This window comes from Ceratotherium simum, chromosome 2, assembly GCF_057802395.1.
Source record: "Ceratotherium simum simum isolate JZ-2026a chromosome 2, ASM5780239v1, whole genome shotgun sequence".
NCBI lineage: Eukaryota > Metazoa > Chordata > Mammalia > Perissodactyla > Rhinocerotidae > Ceratotherium > Ceratotherium simum.
Genome location: NC_141901.1, coordinates 33,627,226 through 33,654,599, shown reverse-complemented (window position 1 = coordinate 33,654,599; position 27,374 = coordinate 33,627,226). Strand labels below are relative to the sequence as shown.

The following is a 27,374-nucleotide window of genomic DNA, read 5'->3' as shown; positions in this document are numbered from 1 at the left end:
TCCTGTCATTTTCTCCCAGCCCCAAGAGGATGTGGCTGTCTGCCCTGATTAAGTGTGACTGTAGTTATTAGTGCATCAGTGCGTGAAGTGTTGGTGATTAACAAGAGCCACAGGAATCGCCCCATTATCTTCACGGGCAGCTCCTTGAAATCATTTTGCCTGCAATCACAGCTCAATTGGTTTGGGTTAGGAGAAATCATTTTCTCCTGTAATGCCGTCACCATCAGATTAGGGGCCACAGCTGAGAAGTTTAACCATCCTTTAAAGCTTGCAACAGATTTTGAATGATGATAATGGTCATGTGCTAAAGCATAAGTCACTTGCCTGCCCAAGCATAAGATATGAAGGAGAGATAGGTTCTAAATTTAAAGAAAGAGCCTGTTTTTTATATCGTAAGTGTTGGGGTGGGGTTGGGTTGGGAAGTCAAAATATAGAAATTATATGTTTCAGAACTCATCTAGTCCAGCCTCTTGGTTTATGGATGAGGAAATCAGTACCTGGAAAGGTGAATTAACTTGCCCGTGGTCCCCTAGCTGGTTGTGACAGTACTGAGGTTATAACTCGGCCTTCTTTTCTCTATGGTGCTGTAGTTCATGGACTAGCAGAGTACAAGGAACCCAGTAGTCTTGCGGAAATTTTAAGATCCACTATCTTCTGTCAATGTTGAAAGTCATACCCACTTTGACACTAAAATTTCCCCATAGTGAGCAATATTCTGGTGTCCAAGGCATTGCCTTGATCAAATTATATCATCAAGGCTGTTAAATAACCTGTTGGACAGAAACCTAACTCATCCCTATTTCAGAGCCTTGGTACCTTGGATCTTACTCTATGTAGAAGTCCAAATATCTTTTCTTGCTTCAGCATTATGAATTCTATAGATTGCAATCATTTGATAGATATAAGCTTAAATCTTTTACTAAGGTTCAAAAAAAAAAGCACATTAAAGAAACATGACCTTCAGTTCTATTTTTGTTGAAATTCTGTGGTAGTTAAGGTCAAGATAAGGGTACTGTACTTTATTGCTGTGATAAATGAGAAGAGTCATAAACCTGTGAGCTGTCCTGGAACTGACTTATTGGACTTCAGTTCCCTAGAATTCAGAAGTACTTGGCAGGCAAATCTCAAGTGCTCAGAAGTTATAGGGTGGGGAAGAAAAGAGTAGAGAGGAGAGCTGGTAGACTAATAAAGAACCTTACTTGTGAGAAGTGTGCTCCCGCTCTGCTCTCCTGTCTCTTCTTATTGTCGCCATTATCATCATCCTCATCATCTTCAGATACACTTTGCATTTGGAGCCTATTCTCTTCACTTTCTTTACTTATCTGGTGACTCTTTTAATCACCTCCATGAGCTGTAAAGTAGAGAGAGATTTTTTCAGGACAGTGAAATTCGGAACAGTGCCCAAGCTTATTTATTAAATCAGCTGCAGAATAAGATTAATAATTACCCTTCTTTACATGTATATAGCACTCAAAAGATTCCCAAATTTTACATCAAGGTCACTTCAAATGAGAACAGAAAATAAAATCAAGATTGACTATAATTTTTCTGTGGACCAGTGATGTACAGGAATCAACTTTTTAATTTCTCTCTTCCTAAAGCCATCACTGCAAGCTTTTGTCTGTTTTTGAGTAGACAGCCCACTCTCACTGAGAATATAGTGTTATTTTCATGATTGTTGCTGCAGTTCATCAAATATTGACATCTGCTAGGTGGATAGTTGGTACCCACATTAGGAGTACTAAAGAGAATAGCTGTTCATTGCATCTTGATTTGACTTTGTGCTGGATTGAGGGATGGCCTGGGGGTCTGGGGGAGGGGGCTTTGTCAACATGAATAAATAGATGGTTTAAAGAAACATGTCTGTGTGTCGTGAGGGTAAGTGGTATAAAGTTCTAAGACAGCTTCCTTTCCAGCCCTATTTTCACAAAATTGCCTGTAATCAGCTCTCCCATGAGCTTCAGTGCTCTCCATCTGCAGCTGAGAGCCACTCTGAGGTTAGATATTCCTTCCCAGCTTTGAAAACATCAAAGCAACTATATCCAGTCTAATCTTGACAACTGAAAGCCCACAAATGCTTTGGAGTTGCTAATAGAAAATGGCTTTTGGACAGGAAGATTTGATCCATGTGGCCAAGTACTTTCAGGGGCTTATGTAAAACTAAACTGGATTTGTATAGTAATAATGCAATATAATGATGCTTTTAAAAAACACCTAGTATATTCCAGAGAATGGCTAGATCCTGGAGCTGGAAAAGGCTGCCTTTCTAACATTCCGCTTGTTTACTCTGTTTTGTACCTGGCTACCTTCGCATCTTTAAAACTTCACTTTGATTTACTAAGGCCTGTTTGTGGTCATGAGATGTGGGTAACTGCTTCAACGTGACTCATGGGACCTATGGAAGGGGTTCTTTTCAAAGCTTTTTTTTGTCAGAATTCTCTCTCTTGGGTTTAGACATGCCTTATTAACTAAGTCCCAGCATGTGTGATTCCTGCATTCTAGCGTGGCAGGCAGAACCAGTTTTCTTGCCTAGAAGGCCTGGTCACCAAGTGGGGTAGGCCTAGCAGGCAGGAGCCAGCATGGCTGTGCAGAGAGCAGATGGCACCGGTGGTGGGAGGGACAGCCCCTGCCTGGTGCAGGGTGGCCGTCCTAGCCACCTTCAAGTCATTTTCCCACCACAAGATCTTTGTATAGACTGTCCTAAAAGTAGACTTTCACTGGTGAAGGAAGGAGAGCCTAAAAGATCAAGGGGCATCTGAACTCACATAGCCATTTCTGAGTAGAATTAGAAGCTGTTCAGCCTCCTCTAACTCCTAGAGTGGTGAATGGGTAGGGCAGTTTTTCTGTGTGTATATAGTCATTCTGTAAAGCAGATGGCAGGGTAGCTTGATTATGTATTTAAGTAAGGTGGGCTCTTCATAAAATGTGCTACTGTGTCCTTTTACTGTGAATGGAAGTATAGCATTCACATTTAAGAGGACTGAAGGATAAACTGAAACATAACCATTTAGCACTGAATGTGCAAATCTAGAACTCTTATTCAACAATTTCCTCATAGTAGAAACCATCATAGTAGCTCAGACCAAAGATCATCTAGTCTAGAAATTTTCCTCTGTTGCTGTGGGGGAGGGATGGTGGCTTTTAGTCCTTCTGATGCTGGCATACTTATGTAAGAGATGATTCCCTTACTATCTTTATGTTTCTATTATTGAGAAAATAATCCCAGCCTTTCCTGAACTATCTTTTATTTTCTGTCTTAATTGCCTTTTGGTGCAGTGAATTCTATATTCAGAATAAAACATTCTTGAGTACTTACTGTGAGAGTTGCTCTCATATCTGTTAGCTATATATTTATTCCTCTCTGTGGCAGAGGAGAGGCTGTAGACATCACTGATTCACTTTTTCAATTGAAGTTACAGAAATATTTTGTAGAACAGCTGTGATAAAGGGAGGCTAGAAAGGAAATGGGAGGCTGAAGAGATGGGATGCCATTTCCAACATGGAAGGCAGGACTGGTGAACCTCAAGTCTGCACCTGAGTTTTCAGGGGAATCAGATAGAGGTGAGGGTCAATTGCATATCCTGGTAAATGTACTAAAGTGTAAAAATGCAGCATGGGGAGTATAAATATTAAGCATTAAAACCAGCACACTTCCTTATGACCATCTTGGGCTTGTAATTAGTTGGTTGAAACTGGTAGGTATGTTCCATACTTTCGTCCTTGATGAAAGTGGCAGAATAGGGATTCGAGCTGGAGTCGAGGTTCTTCAGATGCTCAGTCCTAAGTGTATCCCATCATCTATTGTCAGCTTGTGATACATGAGAAAGCCCAGTCCTCTGAAAAGTCATTTCCCACCGACTGTTTGCTCTTATTTAAATCTGAGGGCTTCCTTCCAAAGAGAAGTTTAGAAATCCTGTCACTACCCCTGTCTAATCCCATAGATTCATGGACACTTGTTCGAGAACCTTTCAGTTTTTAATATCATCTTGAAAGCTAGCTAAGGGACTTACAGATTCTGTGGAATTTGTAACATGTCCTCCTATGGAGAACTTGAGATTTTATAGCAACAGACAGTAACGAATTTGGAGTTTTCCATGTGACTGAGTATTTTAAAGAGAGAAACTGGGTCTGTACTCTGGGAATGATACAGTTGGGAAAAGACTAACTCAGTCTTTGCAGATACTTATTCGGTATGGAATATCTGGGTTAGTTTATGTAAGATGAGATAGTAATGGAATTAAACAGTCTCTGCATATCATGTACACTTACTGTCTTTTTAGAACCCCGCAAATTTTCCTTTTCGGTTTCTTGTAGAGATGGCTAGGAGAGCAAAATTCCCCAAAGTCAGAGGAGAAGTGAGGGAGGAAGAGTCTCTGGATAACGGACACTGCCTGTACTTGGTAGGCAGAATACAGCATCTCTAAGGTTTGGTAATGAGCTTTGCTGTAAAAGATTAACCATAGGCAGTCTGCCCTTGTTCTCATAAAGGAATTAAGCAATAAGTGATCTGAGGAGGCCCAGGGGTGGAGCAGAATCTTCTCCGTTTCCACCTGAGAGTTGAGCTTCCTGGCTCAGCTTGATTGCCAAAAGAGATGTGGAAAACTGAGGTGTACTTGGCCCAGGTTGGTTAGGAACTGTGCCCTCTAAATCACACCTTTTAGTATATTTTGAGAATGGGAAGGGTGAGGGCTTCTTGCTTAGGACCGGTGCCTGCTGCTTACTTCCAGTACAGATGAAACAGGTGTCTCTTAGATACTAAAAGTTTGTGGTGTGAGAAGGGGCCTATGCCTGCTGTTTGGAAACAGGAGAAAGTTAAGGTTGGACATAGAGGACAGAGGCTCTGACCCAGCACTGGGTGATGGGGGCCCCCACAGAAGTTACCCATCTCTTCCTGCTTCACTTAACTTAAGGTGCTCATCACTCAGAAATGTCGGGATGTTGCAGGTGAATGATCAGTTAAGAACATCTCTGGAGTTAGCATCATGGGCTAAGCGAGGTTTGCACTGTAAGACAGTCACTTCTAGGAAGTCGTTTGAGTTGAGGAACACCAAGAGGGGTAGAAGTAGACTGAGATCTGAAATAGATGTGTGATTGAAAATTGGCCAAGATGCCTTTTCATTTTAACATGGATGCTCTGGCCTGAAATAAAAAGAAGGAACATAGAAGTGATGCCAGGCTTGAGCAAATAGCAGGGGTAGCAATTTTGGGAATTCTACCTAGCAGAGAGTGGACTAGAGAAGTAGGTCCATACATGGGGTCTGAGGCCCCTAGGGGTCCGTGAAGATAGTAATGGGGAAATATGAGCTAATTTCCATTTTATGAAAAGCATAATGAATCATACGTTTACCCTCCGCAGAGCCTTACAGGCTTATCAAAACGTCGGACTCTTTGCCTTTGTCTGTAATTGCATTAGTTTGGTAATGGAATACCAGCCATCTCGTGCTGATGAGAAGCTCTGCTTGACTGCTGATGTTACCTGGGGGGTTTGAATGTGGTTGGTGGACTGTGTGATGCCACTAGGTGGTCACAGCGGACCTGAAGTCACATCAGCCAAAATGTGATTAATCTTAGACTCAAGTATAGGGTGACAGCCACAATTGAATTAAACAAACTACAGGCTACGGTGGTGGAATGTTTGGGGATCACTGGGCTTAAAGGAGCGGTGTGCTGAGCTTCCCCAGCCTGAGCTCTTAAACTCGGCATAGCTCACATATAACTCAGTCTTTGAAAGAAAGTGGAAGCTGACTGATGATCCAATTATAGTCAGTTACCCATTTTGGAGACCATGTCCTAAAAAACCTTGCAAGTGGTTCTTCCTCACAGCCTGCGAGGGCCGCTTAAGACTCAGTACAGAAACAGCCTTCTTTGTGCTCTCCTCCTCTCCTAGCTAAGTAGCGGAAGAGTGAGAGCTAGGGTCAGGTCAGTTGTTGGGCTGTTAAAGGAAGAGATTAAATAGCAAAACAAAAGAAAGAAATGGACCCAAGTGAGTGATGTCTTTACATCTCTTTATAGCAAGATTGAGAAGGCTCACCTTAGATTGTTTGTTGCTGGTGGTGGTCCAGGGAAGTTGGACTCTGGGCTTCAGCTGGTGCTGCTGTTTAGACCATGATGGCTTCTAAGCCCAATATCACCACAGCCCTTGGGCTGCAGGAGCCCCAGGGAAACCTACTGTTTCCAGCAGAAGAAAAATGATGGCTGAGTCGCTCTTAGTGTGAGGAAGCCATTGTATGCCGAGGATTCTGAAGCATGTCGACCACTTTTGTTAAAATTGGGAGGAGGAGTTGGGCTAAGTCCAGAATTGGGGTATTTGCTGTCTGTCCTCTCAGCTGACTGATTGTTTCAGAACTGTGGTGACAGGTTCTGTTTTCTGGAGTATTTCAGGAAGGGAAAATGTTTTCGCACTCTTCTCTGCGAGTACGTGCACATCTGAACAACCTTAGGTTTTTCCTAAGGTTTGCTGGCTTCACGGGTTTCTGTCCACATGCCCCTTGCACATCCTCTCCTACCCCCGGCCCTTCTCGTGTCCTTGGAGAGGGTCTCCATGTCCTTCACTCGCTCTTTTCCTTTCTCCTTCCTAGAGCCAAGCTATGCGAATTGTCCGGACGGTGGGGCAGGCCTTCGAGGTCTGCCACAAGCTGAGCCTGCAGCACACGCAGCAGAATGCAGACGGCCAGGAAGACGGGGAGAGTGAGAGGAACAGCAGCAGCTCAGGCGACCCAGGTGGGCAGCGCCGCTGCTGTGGCTGTGGATGGACAGGCAGGTGGACTGAGCGCGGGGTGCTGGACCACTCCACAAAGCCCCAGGCCATCAGTTCACTTAAAAAACATTTTATCTTTCCTCTTTCTCTCTAGATTCCAGATTTTCTTTAAGGAATGCTTGTTGCTTTTATAACAGAAAATTAAACATATTTAAACTATCAAACAAGGACGCATTTAAGCTCGTTATCAGGAAAAACGTTTCAAAGGTAAAGCCACTTATGCTACCAAATCTGACTTCAAAGAAAATTTCCGTACAAAAGCACCTTCATAAAACAAATTAGAAAGAAGATAAGTTTACAATTACCTAAACAGTTGTTTTTTTCCTATTTCTAAATTCTATAGTTCTGTAAACCCTCATTGTGGACAGTGTTCCAATGTCCCCAATTTTCAAGTCTCATTAAAAGTCAGGAATAAGACACAGGTGTCTTTTACCATCTGTATCATCTAACAGTAAATGTGAAAAAAAGTATGAGCATTAGAAAAGAGCAGGTAAAAGGTAATATTGTTTATATTTTTTTATGTGGAAAACTCAAGAAAATAAACTGAAAATTATTAGAAATAATAAGAAAATTCAATTAAAGAGGGGAGGTTCAATATTTCATACAGGTAGCTTATGATTTTCATATATCACAATAACAACCAATTCAAAGTCATAGTGGAAGAAAAAAATCCATTAAAGTAACTATTTAAAAAGATTAAATACCTATGAATAATCAGAATAAAAATGTATATGTTTTATATGAAAAATTAGTAAACGAATGGAAAGTTCTTGGATAGGAAACCTCGACATCATAAAAATGTTAATTCTCCTTATGTTAATTTATAGATTTAACATCACAATACAAATTTCTAACAGCAAAGGGTAGGCTATAGTATTCAAAACTTCTGGGATGCAGCTAAAGCGGGGCTCAGAGGAAAACCCAAAGGTTCAATTATTTACGCTAATAGACGACCAATCATGAAAATCAAACTAATTAAGCATCCAACTCAAGAAGTTAGGAAACAAAATAAATCTCATCTTGCAAAAGGCGGTATTGCAAAGTGGTTGAGGGTGCAGGCTCTTGGTTTCCAGCGTTCTAGCTGTGCCAGTCACTGGCTGTGTGATTTTATACAAGTTCCATAAGTTTCTGTCCCTAAGTTCTTTTTCTGAAAAAAAAAAAAACAATAATAGTATTGTCTACCTCATAGAATTATTGTGATGATTAGATGAGCAGATGCATTTAAAATGCCAAGTCTGGTGCTTAGCACATAGTTGATACCAAACACATGTTAGCTATTATTATTTTAAAATAAATAGGGAAAAATGAAAAAGCAAGATTAGAAAAAAATTCTTGAGAAGATGAGTGATGACAGAGGAGTGGTTTTCATTCCTGTGGAGAACAATGTGGAAATCACTATTAAATTTGAAAATTAAATTTGAAAATTCACATGCCTCTTGACTCCCAAATTTCCCTTAACTTCCCTTTTAAGAATTTATTCTAAAGGTAGACTCCTACATATGTGAAATGATGCATTTCACATAAAGTATGTAAGCAAAGATTTTGTTATAAAAGCAAAGAATTGGAAGCAGCAGGAGGGGATTTTAAAATAAATTATAGTATTTATTATTGTGGAATAATGCTTACTCTATGCCAAAATGAACATGGAGATTGAGTAGAGATTTCAACAGGGAATGACTCTTAAACAGTCCCCTTGATGAGGAATGATGACCTTTGGTGGGGATGGGGGGTTGGGTAGAATTGAGATGATAAAGCCTGGAGGGTGAGACTGGGAGGCTGCCCAGAGTGCTGATGAGGAGGAGTGGTGGGGGCTATGGCTGCAGATGGAGACCAACGTGGTTACGCTCTTTCTGCTGTAACTGGGGGTGAGCATTGAAACAGTGGGCCCACCGGTATGTGCACCTCTCCTTTTCCTTACCTTTTTGGTGATAATTTTCTCAAATCACAGTAATATATGTGAGACCTCAGCTACTTGGCATCTTCTGTATACCACTCTCCCTAAGAAGAATATAACTGATGTTCTACATGGAGAAACATCTGGGTCCATTTTAGGAAAACTTGTCAGGCCCACTATAGTTTCTTCAGAATTTAAGATGTCAAACAAAGCGCCAAATGTGTCTTTAAGGAGGTCAAGCATGGGTGGGATGTGCTCTCTATAAATCATATCGGTGTCCCTGCAAAGTAAGGGAAGTGGCAGGGGCTCTCCCCTCCTCGTGTAATGAGGATATGGCCTGTGGAGTGATGTAAATTGTGTTAGGGAGATATACATATACACCTACATATACATGTACATGTAGATTTTAAGGAATTTGGCTCATGCAATTGTAGAGGTGTGGCAAGTCCAATATCTAGAGGGTAGGCCAGCAAGCTGGAAACCCAGGGAAGAGTTGCAGTTTGAGTCCAAAGACAGCCTACTGCCATAATTCCCTCTTCTTTCAAGGAGGTCAGTCTTTATTTTATTAAGGCCTTCAACTGATTGGATGAGGTCCACCTACGTTATGGAGGGTAATATGCTTTACTTCAAGTCTACTGATTTAAATATTAATCTCCATCTAAAAAATACCTTTACAGCAACGTTTAGGATGCTTGACCAAATATCTGTGCACTGTGGCCTAGCCAAGTTGACACAAAATTAACCATCACAGACTTGAAGAGGCAGTGTGGTGTGGTGGAGAGAACGCTGGAACAGCAGACTAGAGAAGCACCTAAGAGCTTGGGTTCTGGTGCCAGAACAACTGGCCTTGAATCCTGGCCCTACCACTTTTCAGCTGGGTGATCCTCCACAAATTGCACGGTCTCTCTGGATCTTTCTTTTCATCTCTGCCACATGTTGTGAGATAACGCAGGTAAACCAGCATTGTGCCTAGCGTGTAACACACTCTACATACATGTTAGCTAGTTTTGCAGTTCTGAGTCTGAAATGCGTGCCCCCAGCTATACAGTGAGGAAAGGAGACAAGATCTGTGAAGTCCCATGGTTTTATGGCAGGTCCAAGTTAAATGATGCATCAGGTGCCCTGCAATCAGATTGCAGTGTAGGTAGGGCCATGGCCATGAGGCTAAACCTGCTCTGAGTGGTATTAGCTCTTGGACTACTGCATACAGATCTGGACTGGAAACGTTTGCTTATCAAGGAGGCTGCTTACTCCCTGACCCCACCATCACTTCCTTTTTACTGCCCCACTTGCTTTCTTACTGTCTGCAAACTGCTACACACACATTTCTTCTTTCCGTAAAGGCTTCCCCCAGAAGCCTGTATCAACTCCATTAGGATTTTTCTCTGTATTGGGGCACCTTGAAGCTCCAGAGTAGAACTGTGGGTTGGCAGTTTTTTTCTTTACGAGAATCTCGCTTCCATGTTAGGGAGTTTTTTCTTTAATGCAGTGTTTATTTTTCCAGTGGAGCTGCCCCGCGTGATGGGATGGCATGCCCTTTATTGTACAGAGAAACTTGTTTACTCTGGAGGAATTGGAAAGCGTAGGCTTTGCTATCTTCTTTGATGTCTCATCAGCCCCTTTCCCTTCTGAGTTTTCACTTTTAACGATGTTGCTCACTTTCATTGTGTGTGCTGCCCCTCTCTTCCCCTCTCCGTGCCTGCCTTTCTTTCCTTCCTCATTCTTTCCACTGTTCCCTGCCGTGGGGGGGAGATTTATCTTTTGTATCTTTTGGCAGTAGCTGCCCTTGGCCATTCCCTGGGGCTCAGAGCCAGGTGGGGCCGCTGCTCCTGTTCAGCTTGCCTTGCTTTGCCCTGTGCGGGTCTTTGACTCCTGGAGAGGGTTTCCTGGGAGAGATCTTGTTCCCTTGGAGGCATCCCTCCTCCCACGGTGGCAGACAATCCAACATGGGAAAGGGCTTGGAGCCCTTGGGAAGAATAGAGCTTCTTAAAAATGAAACTCTCACCATCTAGACAATGAGCAACGTATTCAGGAATATTCATTGTGTACCTGTTACACCTGTTGGACCTGGACATCCTGCTCACTCAGAATAGCAAGCACACCACTGACCTCCTACACTTCTCCCCCACCACACCTGCTCCTCTGTCTCCTCAGGAGACGTCTGCCTGATCCTTTGTTTCTCCTTACTTGCAGCTCCTTCCTTCATTCAACAGATGTTTATCAAGTTTCTCTGATGGGCCAGGCTCGATTACGGGTACTGGGGATACTGTGAGCAAGACACCAATGGCCCTGCTGGTGAGGAGCTGACACTCAAAGTACGATTGGGGGATGCAAACACGTGACAAATAAACAAGATCATTTTAGAGGGTGTAAGTGCAATGAAGAAGATAAAGCAAGGTAGGTCGTGCTACTGGCACGGTTAGGTAATCCGGCAATACCTATCCCACTTAGCGCTGTGACACTGAACAGCCCTGGGGAAACAGCCATCCACACAGACTGGTCCATTACACACCTGTGGTCCCCAGACTCGGCCCAGGCAACTTCACCATTCAGCAGTCCTTGTGCTTGTCCCCAGCATCCGTCTCGGTGGACGATGTCCTTCCCCTGTCCAAGATTAACCCTTGCACCTGCCTCTGCTTTCCACCCTCATCTCGCCTATTCCGGAACGCTGAGCCCTCAGTTATCTCCCTCTCCTGAATCTTCACCTGAATCTTCTACTGTGCTGAATTTTTCCCCACTGCAGATAAATCAGGTCAAGCTTTTCTCATCTTAAAAGGAAATCAAGCCCTTCTCCAGCATCTCCCCCAGCCTTATCTCCTTCCTTTCCTTCATAGCCAAGCTTCTTGCCAGACTTATCTATACAGTTGTCCCTCCGTATTGGTGGGGGATGGGTTCCAGGACCCCCACAGATATCCAAATCCCCGGATGCTTAAGTCCCTTATAGAAAATGGTGAAGTATTTGCATGTAACCGGCATACATCCTCCCGTATACTTTAAATCATCTCTAGATTACTTACCTAATACAATGTAAGTGCTATGTAAATAGTTGTTATACTGTATTGTCTAGGGGATAATGACAAGGAAAAAGTCTGTATGTGTTCAGTACACAGTCATCGTAGTTCTTTCATCTGTGGTTGGTTGAATCTGAGGTAGGGAGGGCTGACGGTACTGTACTCACTTGTCTGCTTCCTTGTCTTGCCCCACCCTCGCCATTCACTTCAGCCTCCAGAGATCTGGTGTCTGCTGCTGCCAGCCCTTCCTGAACCCACCAGTCAAGGTCACTGAAGGGCCTCCTAGTTAGCAAATTGAACTGGCTTTTTCTGCAGTGTTCACCCCTGGGAACGAAGGCTCACCTTCCCCGTTGCTGGAGGATCCCTATCCCTCACCCCACGCTCTTTCCTTTTTCTCTGCTCGCTGCTTTCCAGCATCCTCTGCAGGCTCTTCTGTTTTCCTCTTGCGTGTAGGGATTTCTCCTGGGCTTGGTCCCTGGTGCTATTTTTGTCTTCCTATAGGTTCAACTAAGGTTTATCTCCAAGCAAGACCTTTTTCCTTAACTCTTTGCTTACGTCCCCAGCAGCCCAATGGATATCTCCGCCTGGCTGTTACACAGATTCTTGCAATTTCAACAGGTTTAAAACTAAGTTCATCCTCTTGTCCACAATCCTCCTCCTCCTGCGACTTCCCTAAATGATGCCAGTCTCCACTCAGTCACCTAAATCAGAAATTTAAAAACTCATCCTATGCATGTATATGTATTCCTCTCTCCCTCTCCCTGACCCTCTCTCTCTCTTGCCACAGACAATTGGTCTCCAAGTCCTGTCAGTTCTGTACCCTGAAGATCTTTCAAATCTGTCCCCTCTTCTCTGCGTGTTGCCACCTCCTTAGCTTAAGCCCTCGTATTTCTCACCTAGAATATTGCTTTCTGTCTTGTCCCTTCGAGATCTGTCCTCCACATCATCTCTAGGGTGAAATTTGAAAGAGTGAAAATCTTTTGGTATTACTCATCTACTTCCCATCCTTCAGGATAAAATCCCAACTCTTCCTGGTCAGGTCCCTCCCTACAGAGCCGTTTGCAGGGCCTGCACCATGCCCTGGACTGCCATGCCTCTGTGTCTTTGCCCCCGCCTTGCCCTCTGCCTGCCCGCTCCTCCCCTCCCCCATGCCCACCACTTCACCTGCTTTATTAGCTGGTACCCCTTCCTCAGGTGGTGTTTTCCCCTCTGCACAGGCTTCTCTCACCCCCACCTGAGTTAGATGTTCCTCTTCTATTGTCTTGCACCCTGGATAGCTCCCTCATAGGCGACACAGCCTCATGCTGCATCTGTGGTTTATGTCTGTTTCCTCCATCAGGTTGGGGAAGCATTGAAAGCATAGGTTTTGCTTCTTCATCTTTATGCCTAGTAGATTTCTGTCATATACAAGGTGCTTAATAAATTCTTCTTGAATAAATGAGTAAAGTAAGTGTATGTGTCCTGGCTTCTAGTTACTATTCAATGTATCAGGTAGAAATAGTTTAAATGAGCAGTTCAGAAAGCAGCACTGCCCTCTACCCCCGAACTCAGTCTTACCTCTCCCTATTACAATTTGGAATCCATAGTCCCCTATCCCATGAGTTTCTTGGTTTTGCTAGGAGGATTTTCATATCGTTTCTTATCCCTTGGGCTTCTTGATGCCAGGAAAGTTGCAAATACCAGATTACCTCCCTTGTCTGATAGGACCTGAAGAAGACCACTAGCTGTGGGTCCCTCCTCATGATCTTGTCTTATTTGATAAGCTAACAGACATACACAGTCATTTTAGCCCTCCATCCAGCATGTTCTTTCCATCTACCCCAGCCTCACCCTTCCCGGTTCTAATAGATCTGTTACTATACTGATCTCTACCCATGAGCTATATTAAATCTAGAGGACTTCAAATGTGATCATCAGAGAACCCACTGGGTGGCGGGAAGTCCCTCAGAAAGCGGTCCCATGGTTTGTGAGTCACTTACCTGGGCCTTGGTTTGGGAACTCCACTCTACAAACCAAATGGCTGCAAAGTTGGTTTTTTTGACTCCCCAGAAGCGGAGCTAGAACCTGAGAGATTGTCTGATCCCTCCAGGGCTTCTGGCATGGGCATCCTCAAACCCTATGTGTGGGGCTGCTTGGTCCTTGTTATTAGGATCTCCAGGGATGGGGGTAGGGGGCAGCTGCCTCCTATAGCCCGCTCCCCTGTTTTGCTGTCTTGTCATGACACTATTTCCTTTGTCAGTATTTATTGAACACCTTCTCTGTGCTGGATCCTTAGGAAACAGATGGATGTGACACAGCCCTGGCCTCAAGACTAGATGGAAAAACTGACAGCCATGCACATCCAATATCATGTGCTAAGTGCACTGACAATGGATGCACGGTGCTGCGAGAACCAGCTCCTCCTGATGACTGGTGGAAATCTCTCCTGCTCAAACACATGCCCATTTCACCCTGGCCATCCCTCTGCGGGCATGGAGAACCAGATGCTCGGTTCCCAGCACCATCCACCTACTGAAAAATAGCCATGAGTTATCCGTTAGCCCGCTCTCCCTCAGCCTAAACCTCCCAGTGATCAAGAGGGTCACTTCTGGGTGTAGGAGGTGGTATAAAGCAGCCTGCTCCCTCTGCTCCTGCCCACTGGTTTACAAAGGAGCAGAAGAGCTGCCCTGCTAGACCATCGTTTCTTTTATACACCATTGCAACCCTCAACGGGCCGTCTCCCCAGGTCCCAGAGCAGCAGGGAGGAAAACCTAGCACGCCATTTGCTTTCGAATACCAGGCTTGCTTCCCCAGAAGATGTGTAGGTTTGCATGGGAAGACTTGTTAGAACTGTTTGTTTGACAAGGCAGGCGCTCAAATGACCGGGGCCTGGCTCCCTGGGTCGGCTTTAGGGCTAGGGCGTCAGCTCTCCGTATTTGCTGCTAACTTTAACCTGTTCCATTTTTGAGTTGGTGCTTGGTCTCTCAAAGCTTTTAAGAAATCTTATTTGAAGACAGTAGTAATGAATCTAATCCCAAATGTAGAGAAAGAAAATATTTCCTGGGAAATGCCAAGAAATCGCCAGAGTTGATAATTTATAGAGTCTAAGAAAGAGAGAGGAACAAGAGAATGAAAAAGAAATAGTAGGACTCACATACATACGCTGAGCATGGTCACTGTCCTCAGTGGGAACAGGGAAAGTGGGGAGAAGACGGACACACTAGAGGAGGAAGTGTGGGAAACCAGGCCACCCCATCTCTCTCCCACCACTGCTGCCTTCCGCAGGCCCCTTCCCTGGCATCTGTGCTTGGGGGCAAGGTCAGAGTCAGGCTCTGAAGAGTGGGAAACTGATACTGTATTGGACGGGGCCTCCAATCTCTTTGTCCTTTTTCTTCAGGCAAGCAGCCCTCCTCGTCCATCTAACTCAGCCTCTAATTTTATAGTTGAAACTGGGGCCCAGGGAGTGAGGTGATGTACTCCTTGTCCCTTGTCCGGCAGCCCATCAGGGCCACGGCTGGGGAAGCCCCACGTGTCTGGCCCCCCAGTTTGGGATCTTTTCCTGGGCTGATTCCACTCCTGAGCCAGGATGAGGTTGAGGTGGCTGCCACTCCCTTATTGCAGAGTCCCCATACCCTGTCAATATAAACATGCCAACTGGGCAAAGCCGTCACATCAGGCTCAAGGAAATGTCATCTTTGTTTCTGGACTTTAAAAAGATATTAAAATAGGAACATCTTACTGGATTGGAAATTTAGTGTACCTGAGTGAAAAGATAGGTGAATATGTTTCGAAGTCAGTGGCATCCCTATGCGTGACATCACTGAAGACTAAAGTGGTAGGAAAGGAGGTCATTGTTCTTGGTGTCACCATTCCCTTCCCACCTTCTCTGTTGTCCCTGCAGGCCGCCAGCTCACTGGAGCCGAGAGGGCCTCCACGGCCACCGCGGAGGAGACTGACATCGATGCAGTAGAGGTCCCGCTCCCAGGGAATGACATCCTGGAATTCAGCCGAGGTGTGACTGACCTTGATGCCGTAGGGAAGGAAGGAGGCTCTCACACAGACTCCAAGGTAGGAGAAGGTGGCCCATCCAGGTGATCTGCACATAGGCCGCCTCTTGGAGTAGGCTGTGTCACAGCGTCAGCTGCGTCTGTCACTCCTGGCCCCTGCTGGGTCAGCTGCAGAGTGAGGCACTGGGCAGCACGGGGCGGTCCCAGAGCGTGTTTCATTTCCTCTTAGCGAGGCCTGACTTCTGGAAATCTGGCTCCGTGTGCTGATGGCATTCACTGCTGTGTGTCAGGATGCCGCAGAGCTCGTTCCTGACATGCATCGCCCTCCAGGGTCCCATTAGTACTTGATTCCCTTCTTTTCCCTGGCAGCACCACCCTTGATGGCACCTCCTCCCTGCACAGTACCTGTGCAAGGCTAATCTTCACACACCACGTGATCCCCTGGGGCTTAGCTGGTGGAGCAGAGTTAGTCTGGGCTCCCTCTGCCTGCAGCCAGCAATTGTGTGCTTTGATGCTCCTGTGTAATAGTGCTGTGGAGGCTGGAAACTGGCCCATTGGAGGTTAGAAACTGAGAGACCATCTCAGGCATCATCAACTCCAGTCTCACCTCCTGCAGGTGAGATGATGGAGGCCCCAAGGAGTTCGCAGTATGATCAAGACTAAGAAACTAAGAACTTGAGACCAAAGTGCAACAAAAAACCTGGAAGGAAAATTCTGATAAATGGCCCTGCCCTTAGATTCTCAGCCAGTTTGCTGATCACGGGTGCCTCTCTTCCCGCATCATGCATATGCCTTTTCTCAGGTGGAGGTCATTAGGCCAGTTCATCAGAAGGAGAAGCCTGTCTAGTTTGGAGGGCAGTACAGTTCCAAATTGCCTGCCTGATATTTTCTTTGGTGCCATTTGTCCTCTGCAAGTGGCAGTAGCCCTCCGTCATTGGGTGCCTCCCTCTTGCATGTTTGAAGAAGGACCAGCAGCAGAACTGCCAGAAACAAATGTCTCTCCCTGCAGTTGAATTCCATGGATCATAGAAGCTGTGTTAGTGAAAGTTTCCAACCACCAGGAGGGAGACGGCAGGAGGGACGGGGACAGAAACTGCTTTCAGCTAACAGAGAGGATCTCTCCAGACCATTATCTGTTTCAGCGTCCAGACTTTCTTCCCTGGTGGCTCTCTCTGTTAGAGGAGGCAGTGTGGGCTGGAGCAGCCTCCCACCCACAGCCTCTTCCTTCAGTGGCCATCTCAGGAGAAAGACCGCAGACCCTGGAGGAGGGAGCCCTAAGGAACGGCAAAGTAAAGGTGGAAGCTGCCTCCTTCCTGATCTCCTAGTGGGGTGGTAGGGAGCTGTGTTTCATAGAACTAGATCCCTCTAAGTGCAGAACCTCAGAGGGAGCTGTGTTTCATAGAACTAGATCCCTCTAAGTGCAGAACAATATGGTATATTTAGAAGTGGTGGGTAAGAGAAGGGACTGTATCAGCTGTCTGTCTCCCATCACATTGGATTAGACACTCAGATATCCAAATAGAGTTTTCTGACTATGTGGTGCCAGCCCAGGCAGTCACACCATCTCCTCCCTAGGGGCCCGTCCACATTTCCATTAAGACACAGCATTTCCAGCTCTTGGTTATAAGTGGGCCATTTCACTCCACTCATGTTCATGCCACATATTACAAAGAGAGTGAGGCCCCTAAAGGTGGCTCCTGCCTAGAGTCATGCCCTGTCTTCTCTTCTTCTCCAGGTTCCGCCCCATGCCCAGGAGCCCATACTGACAGCCTCACCCAGGATGCTCCTTCCCTCTTCTTCCTCGAAGGCCCCGGGCTTGGACACGGGGACGCCACTGTCCACCCACCACCAGATGCAGCTCCTCCAGCAGCTCCTCCAGCAGCAGCAGCAGCAGACGCAAGTGGCTGTGGCCCAGGTTCTCCTCAGCCTCCTCCCTACTTCGCAGGCTCCACTCTCATGGGCTTGACGCGCCTTACCTAGCGAGGGGCTCAGGGCAGGTTTAAAACCTAGGGAGCCGTCAGGGATCGCTCATGCTGTGGGATCATTGCTTGTTGGGGAATGGAAGCAGTGGGAAGGGGAGAGATGGGGGATGCATTTGAAATGGGAAGAAACATTTTGGTTTCTCGTGTATCTCCCGCTCTGAGTTGGGCTTGGCTGGCTTGGCTGGATGTTGTTGGATAATGACTTGAACTTACCAAGGACCAAGATGCACACAATTCCACCCTTCCTTTCCTGCCTTATTTTCCTGGTGTTTGGGGTGGGAAGGGATGCCTTTGGAGTCTGACAGGTGTGACTTTCTGATCCACTCTTGAAAGAGCTTAAAGTAAGAATTTGTGCCAAACACCTTTGCAAAGACACCACCCTGGCGTCCCAGCTGCCTGTCCATAACAAGTTTCCACACCTCCATTACTGATCTGCTTATTCTAGGTAGTGTTTGATACTCTCCTGGCCTTGGAATTCATTATAATGGGATTTAACTTACAGGAACTCAAGTGTAACATTTGAGCCATAACGAGAAGAATTGGCGTAGATCTCAGGAGGAAAGTGTTGTTTGAGCTCCAGAGACTTGTTGGGCTGCTGCTACTTTGTTGAGGAGGGGTGAGCTGATTTCTCCTGCTGCTTTTAGCAAGGGTTCCTTCTGCTTGCTTTCTGCGGAGGGCACTGTAGTCCATATCTTCCTTAGAACTGATAAGTCTGAGCTTGGTCTTCGTTTGAGCAATCAGGGAATGAGGAAGACACGATCATTCATACCATTTAAAGGCTGAATCCTGAGTTAAGAGTTAGGGTCAGGACCTGAGTGGATGGATGAAGACAATGAGGAGGGTGAGGCTGTCTGGGTTTGGGAGTGTTGGTGAGAGATCTAGAAAGGCAGCCCTAAGCATCGGCATTCTAAATCTGCTTGACCAGACTGACCTCTAAGGTTTTCTGTGTTCTAGAGTGAGAACAGAGAAGGCTTCTCTTGGGAGCACTTATGGATCCCTGTTGTTTCTTCTGCTTACTCTTCTCATGACCTTCCAATGGAGTGAATCACCCAGATAAAGCTGTCCTTTCCAGTGTGTACCCCTTGAGGAAACATCCAGCAGCCTAATCACAGCAAGATCTGCTACGACTTGGGTCTTGAAAAGACCTTGTTATAACACAGCCTCACACTGACCTGGGCCTGAGGCACGAGTCTCCTGGATGCCTTTTGCAGCCAGGTTTCGAGAGAGTAGAATCAGTGGGGGCACTGCTCCCAAGTGATTTGAGCCTTGTAAAAAAATTCTGACCATGAAACAAAAGGATGTGTGCTGATGCTAGGAGGATTTGCAGGTGTGCCCAGAACAGTAACAAAGAGGAGGAATGTCATTAATAGCTTCTCATAGTTGGGGGAAAAAAATCATCGCTCTTTGTCAAATAACAGAATTCATCTCCTCTAGTTAATGACGGCGTGGCAGTCCCGAGGATCCCCTCCTCCCGGGTGTGATGGCTGACAGGAGCACAAAGCCTGAGCGCTCCACCACAGGGCCGTTCTCTGACTCACATCATTTCCAAAAGTTTTCCGTTGACTACAAATCCATTCTCCATCCATAATACTTTTCTCTTTCAGCCTATCAATTGCCAAGTAATTATTATTTATCTAAGAATGGGCTTGATGCATATTCATGATGAATATTATCAGAGAGGCATTTGAATTTGAAGTCACTGCTAAATACTAAAGAGAAACTGTTTGCAAATGTATAATCTACACAGCAAAAAGAGTGTGGTGGCAGTGAAAGGAAGCACTCCATCTATAAAACCACCAGACCTGTGACTTACCATGGGTCGACCACAGTCGGGATGAAACCCTAAGAGCAGTTCTCTGGTGCAGAATCAACCGTCTATCTCAATGGGCCATCACTGCCCTAGTCCTAATTGAATTGCCTCTCTCCTAGAAGATAGCGCATCCAGGGGAAGGGAAGAGCGTGGTGTTTGCAGTTCATTTCATGAGCTTCTCTCAGTTGCAGCCACTTCCACAGGCTGGGCACTCTTAGCCTCTCACTCAAAATCTGTTGATTAGAGTTGGCGGTGGCCTGCTTGACTCTCAGTTGGAGCAGTGACGTGATTGAAAGGCCACCATAGTGCATCCATATCCCACATTGGTGAGATGACTTTAGGGTTGTAGACTTTCAAAATCTTGAGGTCGCATAGGACCTTGAGGTCATCAGGTAGCTGCTTGAGCATACTCCTCTACCCCTCTCTGCCATCCCCATCGGGCAGTCTCTGGCCACCTTCAGTTTGCATCTTCCTTTGCTGCCAGGAATGCAGCGGGAATCTGGCTACCCTATCCTCCAGATGGATTCAGTCCTAAACCAGCCTTCAGGTACAGGTTTCTCTGCACATTTCTCTTTCTTCCTCGCTTTGTAGCATTTGGTCCAAGAGCTTTTTATTAGTTTCCATATCTTTGGGTAAAAATAATTATATAAGATATGTAAGTGGATTAGTAGATAGGTCTTCTTTGCATCTTTCCCACATTTAAAATAGATCAAATCTGGCATATTTGGTTTCTCTGCACCGGTGGGACTGATTTCAGTTTCCGGCCGAGGTCAGCTTTTACTTGTCCTGTCAGACTCCATCACCACCAAACTGCCAAGTTTCTGTCTGTCTTCATTAAACTACCAGCACTCCCCAGATTCCAATGGGTAATACTGTGACCTCAGCATTTCAAGTGGTAACACATTTTCCTTTTCTCTGGGAACATCTGCTTCCTATGTGGCTCCTGAGAAGACAGTTTCTTGCAAACAGGTGCACTCTTGGGGTCCCTTGTTGTATTATTTATGCCCGCCCTTTACTCTCAGAGGCCAGTGTGGTTCTGCTGTTATCAATGGGACCAGGCTTACGTCTCCTTCATGGTATTCTGATTTGGTCTCAGACCCCAAGACCTCTCCCATCCTCTCCCTAAGTTGGTTCAGAGCTGTTCTAAAAGGGGCCTGCCCAGGCCTTAAAGGGCCACGGGCAAAGGTGTTGTTCAACCAACTCTTAAGCATTTCTAGGTTAGACCTCATGTGTAAATAGTAAATTCCCGAGCCCCCCTGACCACTTCCCCAGCCCAGCATGAGGCTTGCCTGGCTGCACTAGCTTCCTGCTTTTAGAGGGACCAGATGTTCAAGGGTGTGAATGAGAGGATAGCCAAGCCTTGAACCAAAGCTGGGATGTAGCTGGCACCCGCATGGCCATGGCTGGGCCTGCCTAGCTCCAGAATTGATCTGGGCACTGCGGCTGACTGGCAACTGTTAAATAGGCCAGAGTCCTTCACAGTCTGTCAAATCCTGGCCTAGCTTATGAAAAAACTGTTAGTGCAGCTCAGTATTGCTATTTAAAGATTTCTACTCTATCTGCTGCCACTTGTGCTCGTTCTGAAACAAGTGATTGGTTACTCGTGCTTCGCGATCGTGTGTGCTGTAGTTAGAGGAACAGCGCTAAAAACACTCCGCACCCACCCCCGGCCCTAGATTTAGCATCTTGTCCTCGTGGCTTCTCCCGGTCCCCAGCACTCTGGGTGCCCTGCCCAGGTCCCTGCCTTATGCATGCTGAGACAGTGCCACCTGCCTCTGCTTGTGTGTCCAGTGTGTGGGGGGCAAATCGCTCTGGTTCTCTCCACTGCCATTTCCATGTGCCTGCTGCTCCCTAACTTCAGCCTGGCCCTGCCCCCACTTCTGATGGAGGAGCTGGAGTCCAGGCAAGTAGGCTGGAGAGCGAGTGGGCAGTGGTCTGGTGTTGCTGGGTGGGTTGAGGGTGGGTGGCAGAGTTTTGGGAAGTGGCATAGAGCTGGAGGGTGCAGGGTTGAACTTACACTTGTCGTGCTGTGGCCGGGATGCAGAGCTGGACATCCGAACACTGCACTCCAGGCATGGCCCTCCCACTGACTTAGTCTGTGACCGGAAGAATCGTTGCCAAAGACCACACAGCTCCAGAAAGGGGAAGCTAACTTGTACCTTTCCAGAAATTAATATGGTCTACCTTTGTGAACGGTGTTTAATTCTTTGAAAGAAAAGTGCACAGAATAGAAATAACAATCCCGTCTAGTAGGGAGGAGGTGGTGCTATCTGCCCCTGTTGTATGACTGAGGGAGCGAGCACACAGCTATAGCCAACACCCCAAGCCAAGGCTGGAAATAATGCTGCTTCGTTTTTGGAGCTTCAGTGCCAGACCTCCATATGCAAAACACAGGGACTATTAAATTGCCTCAAATTTAAAAGCAGTCCAGGCCCTTTAGTCTCAATTTGGCTTGGTTTTGGGTTCTCCTGTGGCGCAGCCTGCTGTGATGAAGGGTTGGAGCCTCATGCCTGATGCCACTTTGACGGCTGCAGAAGCAGAAGAGCTCGTTAGTGCTGGTTTGGGGCAGCGGCAGCAGCGTGTGCTTTCGCATTCCCAGGGTTTGAAAACGCCTGAAATGTTAGAACTCTGCATTTGCAAAGCTAAAATTCTGATTTAATCTGGTATGAGTTGCCCTCAAACTCAGGAGCATTTTCTCATGGCTAGTGGATTTGTGATGGAGGCATTGATTCAAGGGTCTTCTTTTATGTATTGATGGTATTCCACCATTAGAACTTGGTTATCTGCAAAACAAGCTGCCAACTTTTCCCCCCGGCTCCTGTAGAAGGGAACTCCTTCTTTGTCCCCAGTCCTAATTCTCTGACTTTACAGTGGGGATCTGGAGGTTTTCTTCAGAGAGCCTTTAATGAATGCCCCCTAGTACCGACCACGGTGTCCACCTGGGTGTGTAATGTTAGACTGTTCGAGCCTCTAGCCAGCCTTCTCGGTTGAGAGATGGAGAAACTGAAGTCCAGGTAGAAGTGAATTACCTACAGTTGCACAGGGAGTAACCAACAGACTCGAGCATTCCAGTTCTTGGTCCAGTGTTCTCAAATGGCCTTGTCTGTTGAGATGTTCAGATGTGGGATGCAAGTATAGTGTGTGTGGGGAGCCCCCCCGCAGATGCCAGTTAGTGGAATGCAGAATTTTCCGCTTTCTCTGTTTACAGGCATTGAAAATTTTGTTCCACATTTCTGCCTAACGTTTCTGTTTTGTTCCAAAGAAAATAGAAAAGGGATAATTAACAATTCTGTCTGCTCAGTAGATTCCTTTCAATGATACTCTTAGTTGGAATAAGTTACATTACTGGCAGGTGGAGGGTGAAGGTGGTCCTTCCTCTGGGGGCACATCTGGGGGCTTCCTACAGCAATTGTCCTATTCCTCAGAACCAGTAGGATTTGAGGGACTCTCAGGTGAAATATTGCCATGCCTCAGTTTCCAAGGAAGATAAAGGCTTAATAGCCACTCACCATCTGATATCCATCTTAAAATATTATTGCTACTTCTTTCGTTGTTCTCACCCTCTCTAGATCTTTCTGGAATTTATATGAGGCAGTAAATGAGGCTGATGTCTCAACTAAAATATCAATTCTGTCCTTAGCAATGCCTTAGGGAGGACAGATTTACTTTAGATTCCTTAAGCATCCTGCCCCTGGGGGAAAGATGGGCCCAACCTTGGGAGCCACTAATGGAAAGCGGCAACTAATCTCATTAGTGGCTCCACTTAAAAGCAGAGCCAACTGCAAGGTCAGGTCCTCAGATCTGGGCAGGGAGGGAAGCAGCTGCTGCAGCCAAGAGTATGATTCTCTGAGTGCTGGCTGCTGGGAGGGGCAGACACTGGGCTGGCAGGTCCCTGGTCGGGCCCGGCCAGACTGTGGGGTGGACATGGTCTTTTACTACCTGATAAAATGTGAATCTCTTTGGAGCAATCTGCTCTTCAGAAATCCAGAGCATTTGTTTTCTGAGCAAGAGAATCAGCTAGCTCTTCCGACTCCCCTCCCTTCTTTCTCCTCCCCTCCTCGTTCTACCTGTCCTGCCCCAATCAGCCTGACTCTGTGTCTTTATCCACACCATGTTTTTGGTGCAAGAAGACTCTTTCCCACACGCTGCCTTGGTCCAGGTCACCAAATTCATTAGCTCCCTTTCTTCAGGGGCCTTCTGACACCCTCCACAGAGACCCCTTTATCTACTTCCAAGCACAAGAATCACATATGTGTGTGAACATTGTTAGTGCCCTGTGACTCAGTTTCTTCAAGCCAGGGTCCTAATATAAATGCCCCACATCTCCTCCCCCTGAGTTTTCCCACACTCGATTACACACCAAGAACAGACACTACTGGGTTGTAAGCATGCTGGGTGTGCCACTGCCAGCTCTTCTACCATGAGAGTTGATGTGGGTCCCCTTCTTCCCACAGAGGGCAGCTCTGTCAGCTGTTCACCTCAGCCCTTCCAAGGTTGCTGGAGGATGCCCTGTTATGCCCTACTAGGTATGAAGCACTGTCCCAGGTGCCCTGGGAAATAAAAAGGGAACGGACCATCAGGGAAAGAAGCTGACACCCACAGACATGAAAAACCAGGCTTTATTATGACCACATCACTAATTTAGAAAGGGTATGTGTAGGGCTTCCTGTTTCTCATTATGTCTGGGTGTGAGGAAGGGGTGAGGAAAGATCATATGGGGGTTTGCTCTGACGTTCTTAGTTAGTGGGTCAGTGTATCAGTTTTTGGTTTTGTTTTTTAAAAGACAAGATGAGAAAAAGGTACCTCTCTCAACACAGCAGTGATATGTTAGTTACTAAAGGAGTTCTGACAGGGGCGGGGCAGGGGCTGGGGGATGGCTCTTTCCTGCCTCTCGCCCTTGGTGTGGGGCCCCGAGTGGTACGTGAGTGACATCTCACCACCCTCACCGGGACCTACAGAGAGGTGTGCAGGGCCAGTGACCCGGCTTCTTTGGCTCCTCCTCTGAATTACAAGCCCATGTGCCCATTTTCCCCGGGAAGGGCTTCTTCAACTTGAATTGAACATGGAAGGCTTTTCTGGTCCTGGCTGTCCACTGGTGACTTTCGTTTGCATTCACGTCCCTCTCTCCTCTCTGTCCTGTCTTCTCTCTGTCTTCTCTCCCTCCTCCTGCTCTCTGCAGGTTCACTTGCTGAAGGACCAGCTGGCTGCTGAGGCTGCGGCGCGGCTGGAGGCCCAGGCTCGCGTGCACCAGCTCCTGCTGCAGAACAAGGACATGCTCCAGCACATCTCCCTGCTGGTCAAGCAGGTGCAGGAGCTGGAGCTGAAGCTGTCAGGACAGAACGCCAGTAAGCCAGAGCCCTGCCCCGCCTCCCCTCCCCCCGTGGAGCTCTGGGAAACACGTTCTTTTCCCTACAGCTTTGGGCAGTGCTTTATTGGACCTTTGACCTGCCCTGGTGTTCCAGCAGAAAACAAAGGCAGCTTTGTTTGTCCCGTCCATACATTTCATGGAATGACAGAATGGCAGGGCCAGAGAGGGTCTTGGCTGCCTTCTAGTCCTGTGTCCAGACCTGGTCTTGAATGTCCCAGAGGTCACTGCCACATGCTCCTGCAGTCTTTCCTTGATGGGGGCTTGGGCACTCCAAACCCTGAGGTAGCCCATTCCTTTCTCAGAGGGCTTTTCCGGGTGAAATATGCTGAGCACCTGTTGTGTGTCGTGTTCTCTGTGAGCTCTGCGGGAGACATCAAATCGTATAGTAGTTTATTCCCTCTGCACCATGCATTTCACAACTCTGTAGCCTAGAAAAGGGTGGCAGCAGTGTATCTACTTAATGGAGAAGGAAGAGTAACTGTGGCCAGACAGCTCTCTGGTTAGTGGCAGAAGTTGCCTGGCTCCTGGCCTGAGATGCCTGCCTGTACCCCCAGCTGCCTCCAGGCTGGACTGGAAAGTACTAGAAGGCAGTGCATCTCCGCACCTTCCTCTTGAGTTTATCCATGAGTTGTCTGCATGCTCTGCGTGTTGGCTGTGGACCAACAGATATCCATTGGTCATCTATTGTGCCGGAAACTGTGATAGAATTTAATAGACATGATCTTATTTGATCCCTGTAGTGGTAGATGTCGTTATGCCCATTTTACAGATGAGGAAACAGACTCAGGGAGGTTAAGAACTAGCTCAGGGTTACAGGACTAGCAGGGTGTAGAGCCAAGAGGCAAACTTGGGTTTAACTGCAAACTGATGCTTTCCCTGTTATACGGGTCGTTCTCCCACACTATCCTGAGAGCTTTGTAAAAAATAGATATCCTCAGGTCCAGCCCACAGAGAGTCTGCATTGGTAGATCTGCGCAGGGCTGGGATTCTGTATTGTTTAAAGTGGCCCACAGGTATGGATTGAGAACCACTGCACTTCACCACTCTGGAAGCCTCTCTGGATTTTTATTTTTGTTTTTTGAGACCCTGCTCTGTCCTAATTAATACCAGTTTACAAGGTTGTCCTAAACATTATCGCATGCTTTTCCCATGGCCCTCTCAATTTGTACCTTTTCCCTGTCACATGCCCCATTGAAGGCATCCGCTGGCCCCCCAGCTCCTCACGTGGTTGTCGTTGCCCGCCTTTACCGAGGTCCCAGAGCTCCCCCGCTCCAGCCTGGCGTGCCCATGCCTTGGGTGGGGGCCGGGGGGAGGGGGAAGGAAGGGCTGAAGGGCTGAGAGACCCCAGACCCCCGTGAGGGGCCGCTCAGTGGGTCGGGGCGCAGGCCGTCAGAGGGCTGGCTCCCCAAACCCCCCACCTTGCTAATGTGGCCTGCTCCCCCTCTTGTCTCCCCGCGCAGTGGGCTCCCAGGACAGCTTGCTGGAGATCACCTTCCGCTCCGGAGCCCTGCCCGTGCTGTGTGACCCCACGACCCCTAAGCCGGAGGAGCTGCACTCGCCGCCCCTGGGCGCGGGCTTGGCCGACTTCGCCCACCCGACAGGCAGCCCCTTAGGTAGGCGCGACTGCTTGGTGAAGCTGGAGTGTTTCCGCTTCCTCCCGCCCGAGGACACCCCGCCCCCGGCGCAGGGCGAGCCGCTCCTGGGCGGCCTGGAGCTCATCAAGTTCCGCGAGTCGGGCATCGCCTCGGAGTACGAGTCCAACACGGACGAGAGCGAGGAGCGCGACTCGTGGTCCCAGGAGGAGCTGCCCCGGCTGCTGAACGTCCTGCAGAGGCAGGAGCTGGGGGACAGCCTGGATGACGAGATCGCCGTGTAGGTGCCGCGGGGCGAGGAGGCGGAGGAGGCGGCCGTGTGTGAGGGGCCGTGTCGGGGCTGCCGCCCGGGTAGGGGCTGCCCGGCTACGCGCACTGCTGAGGATGCCCGGGGGCCCGAAGAGTTGACAGTTTCAGAAAAGGATTAGGATTCTGCTTTGGAGGGTCAAGTGGGGAAGAAATTGGATTCCCAGAGGTGAATGGGCTCCTCTCTCCTACTTGTGGCTACAGGATGGGAAGGGCGGGGCCTTCCAGAGCTCGTGGCTTTGGGAGAGGGTCCCTCTTGAGGACCACCAGGCTGCTGAAGGACCTGCTCCCCGCCCGCTCCATCATCAGGCTCCTTGCTCTGTCGTGTGATGTCCCAGCAGCCCCCTCGCTCTCGCCGTCTCCGTGCTCCCGACTATGAAGGGAAGCCATTGGTACCTTCTCAGGTACTTGGTGTTTGGACATGGGGATGCTTCGCTTGCCTACCCCTCCCCTGACCTTATGGGAGTAATTCCTGCTCTAGGCCCTGGCAGAGATTGTAGAGGTTGGATGCTCTGGGCTATTAAAGACGGGATAGTCCTTTTAGTGCGAGTGTGAAATCGGGATGTGTCCCATTGGATAAGCTTTCAGATGAATTGGATCCAAACATTTTCTCTAGCCGGATGTTAGGTGTTGCTTCAGAGGGAGATTGGCAGTTTAACACGGTTTCG

The 27,374-nt window shown here is 47.4% G+C and overlaps 1 protein-coding gene and 1 pseudogene across 2 annotated transcripts in view; one reads left to right on the top strand and one right to left on the bottom strand.

The window, feature by feature from the left end:
• The window catches only part of LOC101395489 (carboxyl-terminal PDZ ligand of neuronal nitric oxide synthase protein), a 283,171-nt gene that overhangs the window by 237,754 nt on the left and 18,043 nt on the right, over positions 1-27,374 (top strand). For both annotated transcript variants that reach the window (XM_004424825.3, XM_004424824.3), the window contains exons 6-10: positions 6,579-6,720; positions 15,543-15,709; positions 17,384-17,563; positions 24,620-24,785; positions 26,269-26,421. In XM_004424825.3, coding sequence (XP_004424882.3) covers positions 6,579-6,720; positions 15,543-15,709; positions 17,384-17,563; positions 24,620-24,785; positions 26,269-26,421 — 808 coding nt within the window. The remainder of the gene's footprint in view (positions 1-6,578; positions 6,721-15,542; positions 15,710-17,383; positions 17,564-24,619; positions 24,786-26,268; positions 26,422-27,374) is intronic.
• LOC147917811 (uncharacterized) lies at positions 20,739-22,033 on the bottom strand (annotated as a pseudogene).